General features: G+C 32.3%; 1 protein-coding gene across 2 annotated transcripts in view; it reads left to right on the forward strand.

Annotated features, from left to right (window-relative positions):
- SEPTIN7 (septin 7) overlaps nucleotides 1–22,976 on the forward strand; it is a gene marked incomplete at its 5' end in the record, with an annotated part of 92,799 nt that overhangs the window by 24,111 nt on the left and 45,712 nt on the right. The window contains one exon of one of the 2 annotated variants that reach the window (XM_079151506.1): nucleotides 2,286–2,388. The exons of the other annotated variant lie outside the window; for it this stretch is intronic. Within the exon in view, the coding sequence (XP_079007632.1) occupies nucleotides 2,286–2,388 (103 nt within the window). The remainder of the gene's footprint in view (nucleotides 1–2,285; nucleotides 2,389–22,976) is intronic. 2 annotated transcript variants of the gene reach the window in all.

Genomic DNA, 22,976 nt, shown 5'->3' on the forward strand with positions numbered 1-22,976 from the left:
AACCACCGTAGGTCTTTTGTTAGGAATTTCAATTTTACCTTTGAGGAAGAAGTCATTGGAGGGCTTTGTCATGGGAAAAATAATTTTGTAATTAATTAAGTTTAAAATGATCATTTATTAAATTTAATCAACTATAAAACTTATAAAACAGTAATACCTTAACTGTCTCAAATTGTTGGAAGTTGGTTGTGATGTAGCTCACAGATTTGTATTTGTATAAATGTGTACATTTTTCACAGCAAGTTTGTCCAGTGATTTTCTTTTCTTCTGTTTCATAATTGCCTTTCAGTTTTGGTAACCCACAATTTTTACCCCATCTTGCCGTATGTTACTGCTTACCATCTTTAGCTTTCTTCCCTTTCCTGTATCCACAGTCTGCATTTCTTCCAATTCTGAACTTGAACTTCACTTTAATGGAATTGAAAATCAACATTTTACAAGAAGATTTTAGCTAAAACATTTAAGTTTATCTGATCTGGGCTGCCTTAATGCAGTGATTGACAAAAAAAAAAAAAAAAAAAAAAAAGAAACTATGAAATTTACTTTTTTTTCTTATTGAAAATTAGAAACGGTTGCCTGGATGTCTTCCTGAAACTACTTCTACATCTTTTCCACCATTTCATGTAAGACTTAGGTGCAGGTAATTGTGCAGGTACATAGTATTTGGCCTTATAAAAACATAGGAGTCATTTGTTTTATATTTCAGCAGGAGAGCCATTGAAAATGGATTTTAACTCACACCACTTGATGTCCCATAAACACACAAAAAACACTATGATATGTGTAGAGAAGTCTGTCCTCAGTTTATTTGTAATTTACATCTAATTTGTTGAGTTACATGTAAGTAACTTTCATTTTTCTACCTTTTGCTGTGTTCCAATGGATTTGCCACTCCTGTTTGGACTGAATTGTCATTACAATTCTTGGAATTCCTCGTTTACTGTTCCTCTGGGAATTTGTTCTGTTGGAATCTGGAACACTGGAATGATGGAAATGTATTCTTTACAAAGTAGCTGTAAGTATACTACATAATTTATACAGAGACACTTTTTCAGTCTAAGTTAACTTAAATTTAACTTAGAGTTGGATGAAATATGTACTTAGGAAATCTTAAATTTAATACATACTTTAGCTGTACTCATAGTAGGCTTTCAAATATTGACTCTAAAATGCTGTTTTCTGAGCAGTCTCCTAATCATTAGCTTTAAAATTAGCTTTTCAATTTAATCAATTGAGTTGGCTTATCAACATTGGCTTAAAAACTATATCAATTAAAAAAGATTGTGATTGGAATATTTAGCTACACAGATGATTCTAGTAAAGAATTTAGATGACTTTGTTAAACACAAATGTGTTGAATTCATCTCCTGAATTTTTTTTTCTTTTAAATACCAATGTAAAAGTGACCAAACCTTTTAAAAGAAATGTGTACCTCTAAGAATATTTGCCGTTATATTGTCGTGATGAATAAGATTACCTCTAAAGTAAAATTAGCCAGTAAGACTCTACTCACTCAGGTGGTCTGAGCTGTGGACAGTGTTTCTCCCCAAAGGGCAAGTTAAAACTCAGACTTATTTATTGTTAACAATTTAGAATTAGATTTTTAAAAATTATTTATTAAACAGTCATAGAGGTCATCAGAGAGTCAAAAACTCACATAGCAAGGAAATTATAATGTACTTAAAAATATGGATACGTTTGATTTCCTTGAAGATTAGAGGTAACAGATCATGTAAAACCTTGAAGTGACGTAATTGAACCTGGCATTGTAGCTTGAAAGCTATTGTTTGTTGATTGACATTGATGTTGAGAGCTTTCAAAGAATTTATGAAAAAATTGCTTTAAACTAAACTTTCTTATTTCATGAATCAGAAAACAGTGATTAGTGTAAGTAAAGGTGATAATTATAAAGGGTTCTTAATATATTTTCAGGGGATTTGAATTTTTGTTGGGAAAAGTGCTTTGTTATTTTGTTGTTTTAGTTGGTTGGTCAGAATCTTATTACTAATTTTTTGTCAGTTGAAATCCACTGTGAGGGAGGTTCACTTTTCTTTTCATTCCCTTGGGATTTTTGTAATTAGCCATTGTGTTGTCAATCAATTTAAGCTCTGTTCATTCATTTTGCTGGTAATACTTTTTATTAGTACCAACATAAAAATAGTTGGATTTTCTATGAATAATATTTCATATAATTAAAAAATATAGATCAGTAAATAAAATTGGAAATGTGTGGTAGAATACTGTTGTTGATACATGAATAACTTGTCTCTTTTTACCTTTCTCAGCAACCGAAGAACCTTGAAGGCTATGTGGGATTTGCCAATCTCCCAAATCAAGTTTACAGAAAATCAGTGAAGAGAGGGTTTGAATTCACACTTATGGTAGTAGGTAAGATATGATTCTGCACTAAAGTGGAGTTTTGGTCTAAGTTAAATTGTTGATTAGCTCTGAATAAAGTTAAGACAATAGCAGCCCAAATAACTATAGTGAATGTATGTTATCTTTTATCTATTAATTTATATGATTAGATCTTCAAATTTAACATAGTGGTATAATGAGATTTATATATCTTATCTGTTGGAAACCAAAATTTGAGAAATGGTGATCAGTAGAGGTGAAGTAGAACCCAAGAGAGATTCTCTTCAATTAATAATATAACAAAAGAAAATAGTATCTGGTGCTTACTCATTACTCTAGGATAAGTTTGTTCTGTGCCTTATCTACTATAATGAAGTCATGTCACGTCAAGTGAGCATTTAACAAACAAATATGTGCTCTAAATTGAGAGGTGGAGTGAAGAATCATAATCCAAATGAATATGCTTACATATACATCCATTGAATATGAGCCCTTGAATGAATTAAATATGACGCTCCTTGTTCTGTAAGTCGGTCTCCTTTTTCTTTGGTATTTTATGTCATGAGCACCTTATTCTGTTTTATAGTCCATTTGGAGATATTAAGGACTATTTGGCTATAGGTTGGTAACATCATTAATACATGTAAAAAAACATTCTACCTTTTCCTATGAGTAAGATTAGTAATTTAAAGTGATAGTTTTATTCTTAAGTGACTACATAATATTTTTACCTCATATAGACTAATTTTAGAACCTGTCAGGAGTATGTTGCAACTTTTTTGTACTTTTTTTTTTTTAAGAAAGTAAATAGGAGGGTTGTGGATCAATTACCTTTCACAAATAAAATTGATTTGATGTTGGGCTGTTAAGATAGTGTTTATTAGGTTTTGCTAATCATATTTCACTGTATAGTATTTTTATTTTGGTGTTGAATTGAATTCCTTCAATTAGCTATGATATAGTCCTTTATTGAGGGGAAGAATTATTTTACCTGTTTGTCAGTTTGTGGCTGTTTGGAAGTTGTACACTTTGTAATAGTGCATAGTTAAAACTTGGTTCAAAGTTTGCAAAGCTGATGTTGATAGAGTTGATTAACTTGCCTCACTCTGGTTTGGTAGAAGCGCAGTATATCTAGCTTACAAATTCCTGCTGTGGAGCAGAGCTGGGTCTAGATGCAAGATACATGGACAAAATAAAGAACAAGAGTACCTTTTCTGTAGGTTTATAGCATCATCATTATGTATGAAGAAACATTGGATCTTACCTTAGTGGTTGTAAATAATGAATTGTTATAGCTCTCTAACGTAGGTCCATTAGGAGAACCAGAACAATAGAATGGTAATAAGTTCTTGAACTTAGTAGAATAATGTGTGGTGATCAAGGCCAGATGATTTAAAATTTCTGTGTCATTTTTTCAGATAAAATCTGATAAGTCATTTGATCTTGCTTTTTAGACTAAATATGCAGTCTTTAAATGTATCTTTAAGTTTTGTGATCATCTCTTCTGGGAAATTCAGTTTCTTTTTTTTAACTTCCTGAGTCTCAACAGAGGTTAAAGGAAAAGAGGTATCCATGTCCTTACATCCTTACTCTATTCTACTGCACATTGAACTTGTCTTTTGCAGTGCTAGAGATCAAACCCAGCACTATGATAGGCAAGGGCCCTACTACTGAACTACATCCCCAGCTCTTGAGCATTTGTTTAATTAGCTATATTTATATAGACGTGTGCAGAGATTAAATCTTTTCATCTGCATGATAGTTGTGCCTAATATATAGTCAGTCATTTTTTAAGTGTCTTGGTATGTTGATCTGGTTTTCAGACAGACCGAATCTTACAGCATAAATCATGGAAAGCTAAAAGTCAATCTTTGTTTTAGAATTCTTAACTTAAAAACTACAAGCAATTCCTTATAAGCCCTCATTTGTGAGATCTAAATTCAGAACAATTCTGACTCTTAATTCTTAAGACTTAAAACATTGATTATATTCCATGTATGTATGATATGTCAGAATACATTCTACTGTCATGTATAACTAAAAAGAACAAATAAATAATTAAAAGACTTAAACATTGTTACAAATTGAGAATCTGTATCAGTGATTTCCTTTTGATACTCTACTTTGTTGTAAAACCTTTGTTCAGTAACCTTGCCTCAAACAATATATATTGAGTACTTACTTGAGTACCTTTTATTTTATTTAAGAGGTGTGGTGTGAATTTCCATATTTTCTGTCTTAAAGGAGCGTATAATTGGCATGACAAGATAAACTACAGATTAAAAAAATAGGCAACATTTCTAGGAAATGAACACAAGTAAATAGACTCATACAAAAATTGAAGATCTGTAGAAGTTTAAGACTGTGGGAGAGTTTACCCTGGTTGCAGATTATTGTGAGATATTAGGGCAGAGTTTTGAGAATAGATTTGAAGTTGAGATCAAGCGAGCATTCTAATTTTAAAAATAGTAACCTAGCACAAAATTTATGTGCCAGGCAATGTTTATTATGGCTATTGATTTATACAGTTCATAAAATAATCTTATGAAGTACCCCATTTTAGAGATGAAGGAACTGAGGTATTAGATCAGGTTACTGTCTTTGGTTGCATTACTAGCAGGTGACAGAAGCAAAATCAGTCTGCTTCTTAGTCTGTTTTCTGCATTTTGAGACAGGGTCTTGCTGAATTGCCAGGCTCGTCTCAGACTTGTGATCCTCCTGCCTGACTCCTCTCAGCCTCTTGAAGTAGCTGAGATTACAGGCAGTGGTGCCTGGTTTGTTATATTCTTAACCATCATGCAGAGAGCCTTATTTAGAGATACTGGTTGTAGTGCACAGTGCAGTCAGTAGAGGGCAACCATAATGCCTTGAGCTTATGTGAATTCAACTACACACTTTGTTTTCCCTAAAAAAAGTGGGAAGGGGGAGAGGAAGAAGTGTGGGTATATGTGAAAGTGGGGACAGGATTTAAAAATGAAAACTATAGAACTTAATATGAAGAATTTTTTTCCTGCCATTCACAGGAATGAGTGTCTGCCTAGAGTGTCATGAAATGGAAGAAGAGAATTTACTATTTTACTAGTCACTGTTAGCTTCCACATACTTTCATAGCATATGAGCATTTCACCTTATTGAATATTAATCTGGTGAGTATGCCACCACTTTGTTTGTGGTGCTTGGGATTGAACCCAGTACCTCAGGCATGCTAGGCAAATGCTCTGCCACTGAACTAATCCACAGGCTAAGTCCAGTCATGGATTTATTTGAGTTATGTGCTCAAAGGAATAGTTACTTATTTTAGTGCACGAGAAAACAAGTTGCTAGATTATATTTCATTGTGCTGTATGGATGATAATAGGATTAATTTTCATTTCACATTGACTTTAGGATATGATCCCTAAGATGTCACAATGCATTTAAAATAAGGCTTTTGTTTTTGTGTGCTTCCTAATTAGATATGAGTATAATTGAGAATAAAATGTTAATTGTAAAAGTTATGATTTTACTAGAATCCTTCAAGGAGGTAGAACACAGAAGATTATAGGTTGCTTTGTCTCTAAATATTTCGAGAACAGGTGGTATTAAAACTATTAATTTCTTTGAAGATTAAATTCAAAATTTGATTATTTCTGTAATCTTGAGGTTTGCAGGATTTCTATGGTAGACACTTTGTTTTTGTTTTAGTTTAATGATATATCATGATTGACCTATACCAGTTATCTTTAGTAGCAGATTGGCATTTCTGTTTTTCAGTGTGAAAAAGCTTAGAACATTAGTTTAGCCATTTTCAGAATTCAGGGTTTATCATAAAGTATTTTTTGTATATGCTTTATTAGAGATAGTTTAGGAAGTAGTCAGTGTTAGTATATACAATGACTGTCTCGGTTTTCATTTTTCTCCATCATACTGTTGATATTTTAAGTGATTTAATAATAGCCAGTTATTTGAAAAAGCTGAAGGTAGGGTAAGTCTTGAGGATGTAGGTCAATGGTAAAACTTGGACTTAGCATATGAAATGTCCTGGGTTCAACCTTCATCACCTCAAAAAAACCAAACAATAATAACAACAAAAAACCCCCCACTCAAACCTGAAAGGTATTTTTGACTCATTTTATATGTAGGCTGTTGGGTTGTTAATGGTATTTTTAAGATATAGTTTGTTGGAATGCTTTAAGTAGTGTTTTAAAAAAATTCTTCCTTGAGATATTTTTATTTTACTTTAAATAATAGAAGTAATTTAATGAATAATGACTGCACAACATTATGAATATACTGAAATCACTCATTTGTCTAGTTGATAAAATAGTGATTTTTTTCTCACTTAAAATAAAAAGTAATTTAACCAAAGAAAAGAAAATTCAGAGGAAAAAGCAACTATATAATTCATGCATCCACTTTTGTAATTTTATGCATTCTTTCCAGGTGTTTGATCAGTTTCATTGCAGAAATTAGGAAATGCAGAAAAGCAAAATGGGAATAAATGTTACCATTTCACCCATCATAACACTTAAGTATAGAAACATGTAATCTTGTTTGTGTGTGTCTGTAATATTCTATGATTGCTTTTTTTAATTTACCAGGAAGTTGTGGTCATCTTTCAGTGTCAGTTGACCTGACTGTGGGTCAAATTGTGGTTTTTAATTCATTTTATTTTTTGAAAAATGACTTAAGTAATCTTCCCAGAACTATTTATTATAAACTTGATTTTTTAAAACATAGATGCTTGTTTTCTCTCTCCCTTTGGTTTAGTTCAGTTTTAAGATTGTATGTCTACTGTACTTGGCCATGTTGTCAGGATAGTCATACTTGATAGTTAATAGTAATACCAGAATAAACATGGTTATAGTTGTGTTTTTGCTTGCATTTGCAGTTATTTCCTTTTGGTTAAAATTTTGGAAGTATGAATTGCTGTTTTTTAAGACCATTTTTTAAAGGGATTTGATACAAATAAAAATTGCCCTAAAACAGCTTGTACCATTTTACACACTGTTTTTAACACCCACTTCTCTGAATACTGCCAACATTGGATATTATATTCTTCCTTTGACAATTTATTGCCAAAAATGTTGATGTCTTATTACCCTCTGTATTTTATTGTTGTTGTTTTTTAAATGTTTATTTATCTTTGATATTACTGCTGCTTTTTTGTTTGTTTGTTTGCTTGTTTGTTTTTGTGCTGCTGCAGAATAAACCCTGGGTACTCTAGCATTGAGCTCTACTCCTAAACCCATTTGCCCTATTTGTAAATGGTATATTTCAGTTTACTTTTAAAAACTGTTTATTTTTTAAATGATATGTAGGTAACTCTAATGACTATTATCATTTTGTTAGGCATCAACATTTTTTTCCATAATTTTTTGTATTATATTTTATGTTAACTTGATTTTATCATCATCCACTGAGTCTGTCTTAGGGATGTTGTCCTTAATCATCTTTTGCTTGATTCAAGAGTATTAGTAATTCCACTATATTTAAATATATAGACTAAAGGTTTAATTTTTTTGTATTTTATCTATTTTTAGGACAGGGTCTTGATATGTTGCCTAAGCTAGCCTTGAACTTCTGTGGCTCAAGTGATCTTCCTGCATCTACCTGCCAAGTAGCTGGGACTACAAGTATATGCCTCTGAACCCTGCTTAAGTTTTATTTTGAAATCTTAAATCTGTATGGATTTATTTTGGTGTAATTTGTAATAAAATTTTCATTTTTTTTTAAAAAATGGCTAAATAGTCCTCCTAAAACTGTGTGTTACAAGCTTGATTTTTGAAAACATAGATGCCTGGTTTTCATTTTCTTGTCCTTTATTTAGTTTAGTTCATTGATCTTGCTATGTAAATATTACATTATTACAGTTATAAATTATAGTAATTTTGTGTTATTTGGTAGGAAAGGTGACTGGAGTTTATGTTTAATTTATGGAGATAGGCAAACAAATAAACAGTAGTAAAATAATTCTAGAATGCTGTATTTTCTAGAAGGAAATAAACATAGTGATACCTACTTAATTGTCAAGGGAAATCTGCCTTTCTGAAAAAGGAAGTTTTTTATGATAATGCCTGAAATTACATGAAAATTAGGAAATAAAAAATTACAAAGAATTGAAAGTGACTTACCAATCAGAGATTATCATTAACATTTTTTGCTATATTGATCCTCCATATTATTTACTTTTGATAGCTGCATAATATTTTCAGCTGTGGCTATCATATTTTGTCATTTTTTATCAATTGACATTGGACTGATTTGGTTAGCTTGATATCATCATATTGCTGCAGTAAAGATTTTATAGAATGGAAATTTTGGACAACATTTTAATTATAATTTTTATATTTATTTATTTAGTGGTACTGAGGATCAAACTTGGCCTAATGTATGCTTGGCAAGTTCTACCACCAAGCCATGCCCTCAGCCTTTTATCTGTGATTTTTAATGACTGTGACAAGATATATCATGTTTTTTATGATTTAGTTTTCCACCAACATGTATGAAGTTTGTTTTTACTGGTACCTTGCTGTAAGTGACATGGTGGTGAAGATCTTTAAACCCACAGGTTTTGGAGCATATATGTTGGGAAACAGAGATCTGTGTTATTGTTATATTCTCTGAAGTATGTTCACTAAGCATTTGAACATATTGTGGCTCTTGAATATTGGCAGATTAGTTCTTTAAAGTTTTTATTTTTGACAATATAAAGTGATTTATTGCATATTCGAAGGTGAGGCTGTTCATCCTGTGGATGCTATAACTTTCAGATCGTGAGTGAAGAATGTAAAGATACACAAAAACATTTTAAACAACTAGAAGAAAAAGTGTACAACTATCTCCATCATAAATCTGATATTATAAGTGATATAAGGAATGTCTAAGCCAAATGCTGTAGGAGTTTAGAAAAGGTAAACTTAAAAAGCACATGCCACCATCTTAAGTCATTGCTCGTTTATGAGAGAAATAAAGCATTGTTTTTTTTTTCCCCAGAAATAAGTATATTCATGTTTTGTTCACTTAATTCTTTATTTCATTTAGTTTCAGTGTCCTAGTCATGAAATAATGTAATTCAGAAAAATACTTGTAAAATAATCTTATAATGGAGTCTGTTTGGTTTTATAACAAGCATTTAGATTAACATATGTAAGAAAAAATTTTAATAATATCCTATTTTCAGAAGCTTTACAAATGTTATTATTCAGTATGATTTGCAAAATATATATTAGTAAATCTTTGAATTACAATTTTTATATATTTTTACCTCTCATACATGTTATATCCTAATATGGTATTTGGAAAATAGACAATTTAAGATACTCTAATTTTGGAAAACCTAACCACCTTTTTGCAGACTTTCTGAGAACCCTTAGATAAACTTTATATGTACTACATCCAAGAGGAAAGATAAGAACACTCATGTTTTTCAGCCCTAGAGAAATTGTTTCTAGAGAAATTGTTCTTTGCGTATTGAATATACTCAGTATTGATTGGGTAGGTAGACAGAAATAAAATGATGGCATGTTTGTTGGGTTTAATTAGCTAGACTTTGAGATGTAAATGAGAGTTCCACATCGTCTGTCAGTACCTAGTTTAAAATTAAGAATGGAAAGATGTTAAGACTAAGACAAGTCTTGAATGGAGTCATATGATAACCCAACTTATGGAAAAAAATTATTACACAGAAGATTCGTTTAATATGTAGTTTTCCTGTTGGCAAGTGTGTCAGTCAACTTTTGGTCGCAAAAATACCTAACAAGAACAATTTAAAATACCTATTGAGGTTGAAGTGATTGATCATTTTACCTCTTCTAACCCTTAAGGCGTCTTTCTCGCCACCATTTTTGTATTTTGAGTAGTTTTTGTGTTATGAATAAGGTTTATTCTTTGCCAAAGCAGGAAGTTCTCTATTATTACATTTTTTGGTATGCAGCATAGATTTGTTGGAAAGAGAGTTTTATGCCCTTATATCATTCTTGTTCATTATTGAACTATAGAAACTCAGAATTATTTGAAAGATGGCAAATTTATAATCTACATTCCATGAAAGACCTTTATAGTGGTAAAAATTAATAATCTTGTTAATTTTACTCAAGCTTTGCTTTTTAAACAATAGGAGCACATTTAAAATATAAGTTCCATATATTTACATCTGAGTTTTTTCATTTTATTTTACTATATGAGAGTGAATATTTAAAGCTATGGTGAAAGTATTGAAGACCATGGACCATATTTTTAGCAAGAAAGGGGAATGTTCAATGGTTTCACTGACTTTCTAAACTTTCTGAAATATAATAGAGATTTTTGTTATGTAATCATTTTCTGAGGAGACATTGAATAAGTCTCAAAGGTATTCTTATCTACCTACCTAAAATATTGAGTGTTACAGATATGAAGTATGTAATTGGGATCATGTGGCATTAATTTTTACTGGTTATGTAATGAAATTTTTGAAGCAATTCTAAGCAAAAATTACAAGTACAATACATACATAACTTTTTTTCCCCTGAAATATTTGAGGTACATGATTATTTATTGCATCTTTTATAATATATTTGCTTTCCTCAAGGATATTCTCCTGTATAATTATACATACAATTAAAATCAGAAAAAAACTAATGTGCTTATGTGTGTGTGTAATGTAAACAAATGTTTACATTACATCTGTATCTGTATGTATGGAAAAAAGGAAGTTCACAATGATATTTCTAATTTTAATCCATCACCAGATGGGTCATTGTAGTTTCATCCTTTCCATATTAGTATTAGCTTTTTGATGGTGAGAAACCATTATCCTCTATATGTATACCAATTTGATCAATCCTGTGAATATTCAGGAAGGAAAGTGGAAGAGAAAGAGGTAAAATAATTTTGAAGAGTTAAAAAGCCCAGTAATTGACTATATTGTATAGAAATAGAAGGAATAATCTCCTTTTTATTGCATATAAAATGTAGAAAATTGGTAAAATTATAATTTTGGACAGATGGGAAAAAGACCAGTGGAAATAAAATATCTGGAAAAATTTAACTCAGAAATGGAAGTTATCTGCATATATGTGTAATGTTAGAGTTACTGTTGATTGTCCTTACATAAGTTTTGACAAACTGAATTTAGAGAACTTGAGTATGATTCCCATATTTGCCAACAATTGGAACCAATTGGTTAATATTTAGAAGGAAGAAATTTGAGATTTTGGGACTTGTGGGTTTTTGTGGATTTCTTTTGTTTTTGTTTTTTGGTACTGGTGATTGAACCCAGAGATACTTTTTTACTGAGCTGTATATCCCCAGTCCTTTTTGTTTTTTATTTTGAGACATGTGGTTGCTTGGTTGCTGAGGTTCACGCTAAATTGGTAGGGCTGTTCTTAAACTTGCACCTCATGCCTCAGCTTCCCATGTCACTGAGACAACAAGTCTACACCATTGTGCCCTGCTGGGGCTTCTGTTCTTGCACTGTGTAGAACTCTCAAGTAAGTAGATGATAATAAATACAAGTTGTACACATCAAGGAATCAAATGCAAAGTATGATTTGTGACTCCTTAAATCTTTTAGTGATAGAAGACTGCACATTATATATTGTATTACGAGTGGAAATAATTACAGTAGTAACATAAAGGGTGAGATCTTCCATAGCATGCTTATCATAATTCAGAGAATAGATTTTAATTGAGTGATCAGTAATTCAGCTTACATACACTGCTCAACAGTAATTGCTAGAAATTCTGGATCAATTCCAATGATATAAAAATGACAATGGTTAATTCTACCCTCAAAGGAATTTCCAGGGAAGAAACACACCAACTAATTGCAATGTAATAAGTGGTATATACACATACATGTGTGTGTATGTATATGAAAGTTATTATTTGGATTTAGGGGTAGTATATCTTACTGGTCTGTTAGGATAGATTAGATTTCCTAAAGTAGTGACTTATTGTGTTTAAATTTGAAGTATGCAATTTATTTTGGAAATTTTAAAAGAACTCGTTATACTCATGTTTTGGTTTGTTTACCATGAACATCAGTTCTCTGCATTTAAATGACTTTTAAAACTACCTTATAATACCAAGTACAGCAGCTATGATACTTGAATACCATACTTATTTTAGTTTTAAACTTTAGTTCTGCTACAGATGAGTTGTACGGCCTTGGAATAGATCATTTTGAATCTATTTCCTTCTTAAGCAAACTTACCTAGTCTTTTCTAGTCAGGCACTGCACTGTGATACAATAATGACAACAACAACAATAATGATAATGAAAGAATTGTGGTATAGTGTTCCTTCAGCTCCTGTAAGTATGGTATGATGGTGGAGTGAAGACACTTGTGTAACCAGTGTGCTCTTTGTGATCACCCCTACCTCAAAGAGGACTTAATATAATCATGTATGTGAATGTGTATATACTGTATATAGAATATACCTAGTAAGTCTGTAAATTGCATGTTAATTTTACACCTAGATTGTTTATTTTTACATTTTTAATGACTTAGTTTTAAGATCTAAAACTGGGAATGAGAAAAAGAAAGACCAGGGATACATTGTGTTCTTGTATTCAAAATATGATGTTTTTACCTACCTATTTTGTACAGGTAAGGGTTCGTAGGTTATTTTGGAATATGAACTTTATAGAATGGTAAAATTGGAAAGACTGGGTCGTTGTTCAAATAATTCAATACTGCCCTCTTCTGGTTTGAAAGCCACTCCTTAGCACTCTTTTTTTCTTAGTGTAGGAAAAACACACACCTTGCTCAAGAATAAAAGGATATCTTGTTTCCCCTCTTCTGGATAGCCAAGTAAAAACTTTTAAAAAAATTTTTTCCGAGCACCTTTCCTGACTTCCATTCATCTACGCCCTCATTTTCCCAGTGGCCTTAAGCTGTTCTCTAGCTTCATAGAGCCTTCCAACTCTATTTCCACAACATCTCTACTTTCTCTTAATTCAGATAATTCAAAAGTAGGCCTAATTCCCCCAAACTGAAATTTAGTGAATGCTGATTGCAACTAGAAGTCTTATTTTTTCCAAGATATGAAAGACTAACAATATTCACAAGAATACTCAATTTTTAAGGAGGAATGTTTATTGAATGAACAACTACAACTTGAGGTAATGGAAGAATTTAGAGTAACATTAAAGGAGAAATAGTATCTAAAAAGTTGATTTCAGCACATTTCAGTTTAGCAAAAGAACTTACAGAAACTTGTTATGAAAGGTAGAAGACCCTAGCCTAAATCAAACAATACTTTAACCACAAAGTGATGATAACCATTTTAAAAAATATTTATTTTAAAATAACTAATCATGAAGAAAATTTTCCAAATAGAGGCAGAATTTTCTGATAATATAAGGAATTAAAAATGTAGCTATCCTTGTGAACCAGGCTATATAAAGAGTACTTTTATCTCTGAATATAATAAGAAAGAGGTTGCAAGTGAGAAGAGCTGTTGGACTTGGCCAGTGGGGTAATTATTGAGTGTCCGGTTGGAAACTTTGCTGCTAGTTGTGTTGCAGATTTGTTTCTTAGATCTTAGGACTGTTGGTCAATTATTGTAACACAAATGAACTTAATTTAAGATAATTATAGAGCCAGCTCATAGAGAACCTGTTTAGCTTGCATTTGAGGAATAGTATGTATATCAGTCTGCACACTGAAGGCTCTCCTAACGGATTTTAAAGATGTGATAGTCTTTTAGCAAATTCCAGATCACATAGGTATGGAATGCCTTGAAAATAATCAGTGTCTAATTATAATCAGTTCTTGATAGATTAAATCTTTATCAGATAAGCATGTTGAAAAGCAAAACAAAAGAATAACACCTTCCTTGATAACACATCTTTATCCATGGGTGGTATCTTTTCTTTTACAGGTAGATCAAAGGAAGGATAAATCTCTACTTTTTAATTTTGCACACCCATACTGAACTCCTCACCATTTGGCTTCCTCCTTTACTTTAAAGTTGCTTTTTACTAAAGGTTAGCAAGTCTTTTTCTTGAACTTTAGTCACTTTTTCTTTAACCTGTTACCTGGGTGGCATTTTTGACCTTTTTTTTTTCCTTCTAAGAATTTCTGGATAATTGATTGTCTTAAGGCCTACTTTACTAGGATCTATTTCCCCTGACCATTTTTATGTTGCTGTAATTTGGCATATTTCCATGTTTTCTTGTTTGCTAGATTGTCTTAATTTTATCTGTTTTTTGAATCTTTTGGAATGCCTCATCATAATATATCTGAAAGTACTTGCCTGGATATTCTGGGCTTTAGAGGTTCTGGGGTGTGATGTAGCCATTAATTTTGAAGTAGCTCCTTAGCTATTTAATGACACTAATATGAATTCTGGTTAAAAAACTGTAGTTTACCCCACACAGTGGTGTATGCCTGTAATCCCAGATACTTGAGAGGCAGAGGCTGGACGATATCAAGTTCAAAGCCAGCCTCAGCAACTTAGTAAGGCCCTAAACAATTTAGTGAGACTCTGTCTCTAAAAATAAAAAAATAGAAAGACTGGGGATGTTGCTCAGTGGTTAAGCACCCCTGGGATTAATCCCTGGTGCCAAAAAGAAAAGATACTTATTAAAAAACAAAACTGTAGTTTGATGCTGTCTCATCTTGATCAGTTAAAATTAACACCTGTATTTTAATAATAGGTAACATTTGAGATATTTTTGTTTTTATGTTAAACACTGCTAATTAATAAAATAAGTATCTTAATTGAGGTCATATACTTGTATTGTGATTTAGTTAGGATTTTAATTGAACAAAACCCAGGAAAAGGGAGAGAAGAAGGAGTACGAGGAACAAGATAGAAAAGGTATACAATGTGGTCACCATTTTCACAAACACCCCCAGGCCTTAATTGCATCATGACCAGACATCTCGAACTCAAAGATCCTGTTTTTAAACATTCTTTGCTTTCTTTCCCACACTATTGTTGCAAGATGGTAAAAGTGACATCTAACCACAAACACACTAAAAAGTTGAGATGGGTACTGAACTGGCACTCCCATCTTTCAAAGCCTCATTGAAATGTGCTCTCCTTTCCGGGCTTTTGTCATTTCTCTCAGGTTTTTGAAATTCTGGTGCTCTTGGATTCATGGTTTTGATCAAATTCTGCCTTGTATTATTGTTTGTTTACTAACTTAAATTTCGTACCATACTTAAAATTTTTGAGGGCAAGAACTGCTTATTTTGCATTACCTATTCATGTGATAAAAATTTAATGACCACTCAAAAAGTGTCAGATATTCTTCTAGTCCCTGAAAATCTTAAGATTAATAAGACATGGCTGCAAACTGAGGAGATGCTAAGTAAAACAAAAATAAACATGTATCTTTGATTTGAGGACTTTTCAGAATATTTAATTCTATAAATCTTTTTTTGCGGGGAGGGGTACTAGGGATTCAACTCAGGGACACTTAAGCACTGAGTCAGATTTCCAGCCCTTTTTAAAATTTTATTTAGAGACAAGGTCTCACTGAGTTACTTAGGGCCTTGCTAAGTTGCTGAGGCTGGCTTTGAACTTGCGATTCTCCTGCCTCAGACTCCTGAGCCTCTGCAATTATAGCCATGTGCCACCAAGCCTGGCTTGTCCTATAAATCTTGGAGATCCTAAAGGATCCCAGTCCCAAGAACTTGAAAGAACTTGACCTTAACTCTTACAAGCAAATATTGTAGTTTTCTTCAAAATCTCATATATAAACATTTTATGAATGTTTTATTCTTAGGCTAGAAATTTAATATTCTTGAATATGGTAGAATATACATGGTTTTCATGGACTAGACCTCAAAGATGAGAAAAACAGGTTGTTTTAACCTGCTTCTCAATGTTAAAGTACATGTGTTATATTACAGATTTTAGTTACTGTTATTTCGTAAGGTATTTAACATCTTGTAAGTAGTATAATATTTTGTTTTAGCCAGGTCAGAAAAAAATTGATCCAGTTATTTCCCCTTAAAGTCTAACAAAACAAGGTAATGATAATGACTTTGTTGTGCAGTATATGTATATAGGGCATATCAAAGTCAAGATAATGTAAAATATTAATTTGAATCAATAAACAGATCATCCAGAATTTTAAAAAATATTATTTATAAAGAAATATAAATTGTTAGATATTCTATTATATTTTCTTCAATATTTTTAAGCCAGATTATATAATTCCAAACTTTATTATTATTAAATGTTTCTAAATAGTGCAGTCTAACTTGATTTGTTTTCACAAATTCTTTAAGTAGTGTTTGAGTTGCTAGAAATGATTGATTATAGTTCTGTTATTTTGTGTTAATGACTGCTTTCCCTTTAGTAAAAACAGTGGCTAAGAATTGGGTGTAGTTGCAAGTCACTTTGAGAGTATTAGAACAAGACTGCTACTATATTTTGTCTTATATAATGTTATATCTTATAGGATGTCTGACATTTTGGTATGGAAGTAAATATTACTTTATAAAATATAAGTAGTAATTAATAAGTGTATGTCCAAACTTGAGCATAGCCTCAGTGCTTTCAACATTTTTTATTTTTTTAAATTTATTTTTATTGTAAACAAATGGAATACATGTTGTTTCTGTTTGTACACGGAGTAACAGCATACCATTTGCATATTCATACATTTACATAGAGTAATGATGTTTGATTCATTCCGTTATTTTATTCCTTCCCCCCCCACCCCTCCCACCTCTCTTTTCCCTCTATACAGTCCCTCCTTCCTCCATTCTTGCCCCCCTCTCACCCCTAATTACATGTTATTTATCTTTTAAGACTAGTATCCTTCAGTGTCATGGTGTTCACCTTACTGTTCCACTCTGTTCTCCTGTCTTTATCCCCTTCTGGAGGTTTTCTACTTAGTTCTGAATCTTAGTCTTAATAATTTGTCCTTTTTTTTTTTCTGTGAGAAAAAATGAAAAGTAATCATACACTTTTCATTATATCTATACTCTTTAAATTAATCTAATAGTCAAGTATATATTGTACTGACCTATGGGTCTAATAAATCACTTTTTCCTCTGAACAATTCTGTGATGTTGAAGATATTCCCTTTATCTGTATTTTATTGGTAAGGATGCTGAGGCATTGAAATTGTGGTTTGCTCAAGGTCACAAAATAGGTTAAGGTGGAAGGGGGATAAGAGATTTCAAAGAAACTTTAAGCTCTAATGGACTGCTGTGGCCTTTGCCTCCAGCCTTTTCCAAAGTTATACAACTACTTTCTTAAAACTAGGCATACTAAAAAAAAAAAAAAAATGGTTGCGATAACTTGGAGTGTAAGATATGTGGTACTGGTGGAAGCATTGAGAAGGCTGGGATACACTTTATTACACCTTTGGGCTATTCTATTAGACTACTTCTATAATATTCTCAGATACTGTATTAACTGGTATACCAAATAAAAGAACTACATATTTATTACAAAATAGCTTGTGTTCTTAAAGACTTCCCATGTCAGTGTCACATTTGTCAAGTGATTTGAGTAAGGTGACCTTGCTTATAGGAAATAAACTCCATTTTATCAGTTTTATTTGAATGACATTTTGGTAACCTCTACAATATGATAATAGAATCATTAAAACAATATAGTAGCCTGCTAATCTCATTTGTCTGAGCTTGCATAGTTTTTTTTTTTTTTTTTTTTTTTTCTTCTGGTAGTGCTTTAGAAAAAAGATTGAAACAGTGTTATTCTGGCTGAGTATTATTGTGTTATGAAAAGTTCTTTTCCCTCTTAATCAACCTACTAAAAAGTAGGTTCTAATTTGGGTCCAGTTCACATGTGGGATTTGATGCTTGGATAGATAGAGAATACTCAATCTGAAGAGATCTAAAGAGATTAAACTTGGGCTTTCTCTCTCCTACCTCTTTTAAATATTGAATTGATTTGACCTTTACTTTTCCCATTTGAAACTCTTTGTTATAGTGCATAAAAGCAGTGGGCCGTTCTCACTATTAAGACTAAGTAGGAGAGGACAAAGAGAACAAGAAGCATGTTCTTTAGTCTCTTCAGAGTATGGACAATATAACCTGGTGGTTTAAGAAATGAACCTTGCCATTCAGGTTGAGATAGAGCTTTACTATTTGACAAATATTTGTCTTTAGTTGGTTATTTAACTCCTCAAGAGGTTTTTTTTTTTTTTTTTAATCTGTAAAATTGGGAAAGAACCTCATGTAGAGTTTTGATTAAAATTGATTCTATTATCTATCCTTGAATTATTTTATGTAACTTTTCCTAATGTTGCTAAGTTTTGTTCATCATTCATGATTCATCTTTGTTGTAACCTCTCTACAAACTATCTCTAATCACCTCTTGACGAGTTACTTTTCTGTGTTTTCTACCATTCTAAATATACATAAATATAGAGCTCATGGTATTTTACTTGTCTGTCTTACCTGTAAGTCTGTGGCATAAGTTGGAGGTCGATTCTGTTCATACTTTTTTGATTTCATGACTGATAAAGAGTAATAAATATGTACTGAATTGTATTTTATGTAAAGCATTTTCTCATTGCTCTCTGAGGTTATTTTGTATTCAAAATTGGGCAGTGTTTTCAGTTTTCAATGTGATTATACAGCCTTTGTCATGATAAGTAAAAGAAAAATTATTACTAAAAGAATTCCTCATTGGCCATGTGTTTATGGACTTTTGGTCTGTGTTGGGCCTTATTTATGAGTTATTGATCGTAATCTTGTGAATTTTGTTCATTATGAGGGTGTTTGAATATCTAGGAGCAAAAATGGCAAGTTATCCAGTTTTTCCATTACTAGAAGTTAACTTATTATAACTCTCTGTAAAGCATATTTTGCAATATGCTTATTGATTACCTTGACTATTCATAAAGTGGAGAATACATGTTCCTTTTAGAAAGTTTTGTAAATAGAAAATGTTGATATAGGGGAAAAGAAAGCTAGGTTCTCAATACAACCTGGGGTTCCCTTTTACATCAGCAGTGAAACATCCCCATTTCTTTAAGAAGTTGTAGTAACAGTAGCCTCCATTCCCCATATTTAATCTTCCTTTGTGCAGAGTTGGGTTCTCTCCTGTACTTTTAGGCTCTAATTCCTTGCTCAACCACTCCACCAACCTCTCCATGATTTTCTGTGGATCTCCCATGCCATGTTCACCATATTCCCTTAGATTGGATTCTTTTTCTTCTTTTGGTTTTTTAGCCAGGCATGGTGGCACACACCTGTAATCCCAGTGACTTGGGGGCTGAGGCAGGAGGATAGCAAGTTCAAAACCAGCCTCAGCAACTTAGCAAGACCCTATCTTAAAATAAAAAATAAAAGTGGACTAGGAATTTGGTTCAGTGGTTAAGTGGTATCAATCCCTGATACCAAAAAAAAAAAAAAAAAAAGGAAAAGAAAAAAACTGTTTTTAGAGCAGTTTTAGGTACACAGCAAAATTGGGAAGAAGATAATAGATTTCTCATATTCGTTTCCCTATACATGCATAGCTGCACCCTCCCCTCACCCACTCACAGTTTTTTTACATTTGTTAAATTGTGAACCTACATCGATACATTGTGATCAACCAAAGACATAATTTACCCTAGGACTCATTCTTAGTGTTGTATATTCTGTGGATTTAGGTAAATATAAATGACATTTTCATCATTGTAATCTCATTTAGAGTATTGTCACTGCCCTAAATATCCTCTGCTCTACCTATTGGTCCCTGCATCACAAACCCCAGTAACTATTGGTGATTTTATGGTTTCTCTGGTTTTGCCTTTCCTATGTCATAGAATTTGAGTCATACAGTATATATCATTTTCACATTGGCTTTCGAAATTTAGAATATGCATTTCATGTTATTCCATGTTTTTACACTGCTGGGGATTCAGTGCAGGGCTTCATGCATACTAGGCAAGTGCTGTTCCTCTGAGCCACATCCCCAGCACCCTAAAATAGCTCATTTATTTTTGTTGCTGAAGTTTCTCATTGTCTGAATATGCCAATGTTTGTTTATTCATTCACCAATTAAAAGACATCTTGGTTGCTTCCGAGTTTTGGCAATTATAAATGGAACTACAGTAAACATTCACGTGCCGGTTTTTGTGTGGACATAAGCTTTCTACTCTTTGGGTAAATAACAAAGAGCATGATTGCTGAATTGTATGGTAAGAGTATGTTTTATAAGAATCTGCCAAACTGTCTTCCACAGTAGCTCTGGTATACATTTCCATCAGCAGTAATCGAAAGTTCTATTACTTCACATCCTTCCTAGCATTTGATACTGTCACCTCTAACTTGGGCCATTTTAATAGGCATATGATAGCTTATTGTTTGATTTTATATTTCCCCTAATAACATATGAAGTGGAGCATCTTTTCATATGCTTATTTGGCTAATGTATGTCTTTGGTAAGGTGTCTGTTAAGGTCTTTGAATCATTTTTAAAGCAGGTTATTTTTCTATTGTTGAGTTTTAAGACTTATATTTTGGATAATAGTCTTTTATCCAATGTTTTCTTTTAGGCTGTGTCTTCTCATTCTCTTGACATTGTCTTTAACTGAGTAGAAGTTTTTTTTTTTTAATTTTAATGAAGTCCAGTTTATCAATGATTTCTTTGATAAATTTTGCCTTTGTGTTACATCTAAAAAGTTGTGTGCCAGTGCCGTGCTGTATAGTTTAAGGTTTGGTATTGTGATGCCTCCTACTTCACTTTTCTTGCTAAGGGTTGCTTTGGCTATTCTGGGTTTCTTATTTTTTCAAATGAATTTCATGATTGCTTTTTCTAGTTCTATGAATAATGTCATTATTGCATTAAATTTGTATGCTTTTGATAGCATGGTCATTTTGACAGTTTTAATTCCGCCTATCCAGGAACATGGGAGGTCTTTCCATCTTCTAAGATCTTCTTCATTTTCTCTTTAGTGTTCTGTAGTTTTCATTGCAGAGGTCTTTCACCTCTTCTGTTAGATTGATTCCTGTGTATTTTTTTTGTTTTGAGACTACTGTAAATGGGGTAGTTTTTAAAATTTCTCTTTCAGTGGATTCATTACTGATGTATAGGAACATGTTTGATTTATAGGTATTGATTTTATACCATGCTACTTTGCTGAATTAATTTATTAGTTCTAGAAGTTTCTCTAAGGAACTGAACAACACTTCACAGAAGAAGAAATACAATCAGTCAACAAATATATGAAAAAATATTATATCATCTCTAGCAATCAAAACTACTCTAAGATTTCATCTCACTCCAATCAGAATGGCAATTATCAAGAATACAAGCAACAATAAATGTTGGCAAGGATGTGGGAGAAAAGGTACTCTTATACATTGCTGGTAGGAATGCAAAATGGTGCAACCATTATGGAAGGCAGTATGGAAATTCCTCAGAAAACTTGGAATGGAACCACCATTTGACCCAGCTGTCCAACTCCTGGGTTTATATACAAAGGACATAAAGTCAGCATACTATATTGACACAGCCACATCAGTGTTTATAGCAGCTCAACTCAGAATAACTAAATGAAGGAACCAATTTAGGGGTCTTTCAACAGATGAATGGAAAAAGAAAATGTGATACACATACACACACACACAAACACAAAATGTACTATTACTCAGTTTTAAAGAAGAATGAATTATGGCATTTGCTGGTAAATGGATGGATTACGAGAATATCATGCTAAGTGAAATAAGCCAAACCCAAAAAAACAAAGACTGAATGTTTTCTTTAATATTCAGATGCTAATTCACAATAAGGGAGCGGGGTACTAGGGAAGAATAGAATTACTTTAGATTAGGTAGAGGGGAGTGAAGGGAGGGGAAGATATGGGGGTATGAAGGATATTAGAGTGCAGCAGACATTATTACCCCATGTACATATATGACTGCATGACCCGTGTGATCCTACAACATGTTCAATCAGAAAAATGAGAATTAGTACTCCATTTGTGTGTATGATTTTTCAAAATATATAAATACATTCCACTGTCACACATAACTAATTAGAACAAATTTTTAAAAATTATAAAAAAGTCGTTGCTATACTTAAGATCATCCAGGTTTCTTTCTGTTATCTTTTAAGAGTTTTATAGTTTTCATTTTAAACTTAATAGTATGATCCATTTTTGGTATTTTTGATTTTTATTTATTTATTTTTTGGTACTGGGGAATTGAACTTAGGGATGCTTAACCACTGAGCCACATCCCTAGCCCTTTAAAATTTTGAAGGTACACTGCTGGGGATGCAAATTAGTGCAGCCACTCTGGAAAGCAATGTGGAGTTTCCTTAGAAAACTTGGAATGGAACCACCATTTGACCCAGCTATCCCACTCCTTGGCCTATACCCAAAGGACTTAAAATCAGCATACTACAATGATGCAGCCACATCAGTGTTCATAACTGCTCAAATATCATGCTAAGGGAGATAAGCCAATCCCAAAAAACCAAAGACCGAATGATCTCTCTGATAAGCGGATGATGATACATAATGGGGGGTGAGAGGGAGACAGGAATGGAGGAAGGATGGCTTGTATAGAGGAAAGGGGTGTGGGGAGGGAAAAATAACAGATTGAGACAAACATCATTACCCTGTGTACATGTATGATTACACAAATGGTATGACTCTTCTTCATATACAGAGAAAAAAGTTTTACCCCATTTGTTTACAATGAATCAAAATAAATAAATTTTTTA

The sequence above is a fragment of the Sciurus vulgaris genome (genome assembly GCF_902686455.1).
Source record: "Sciurus vulgaris genome assembly, chromosome: 8".
In the NCBI taxonomy this organism is placed as follows: domain Eukaryota; kingdom Metazoa; phylum Chordata; class Mammalia; order Rodentia; family Sciuridae; genus Sciurus; species Sciurus vulgaris.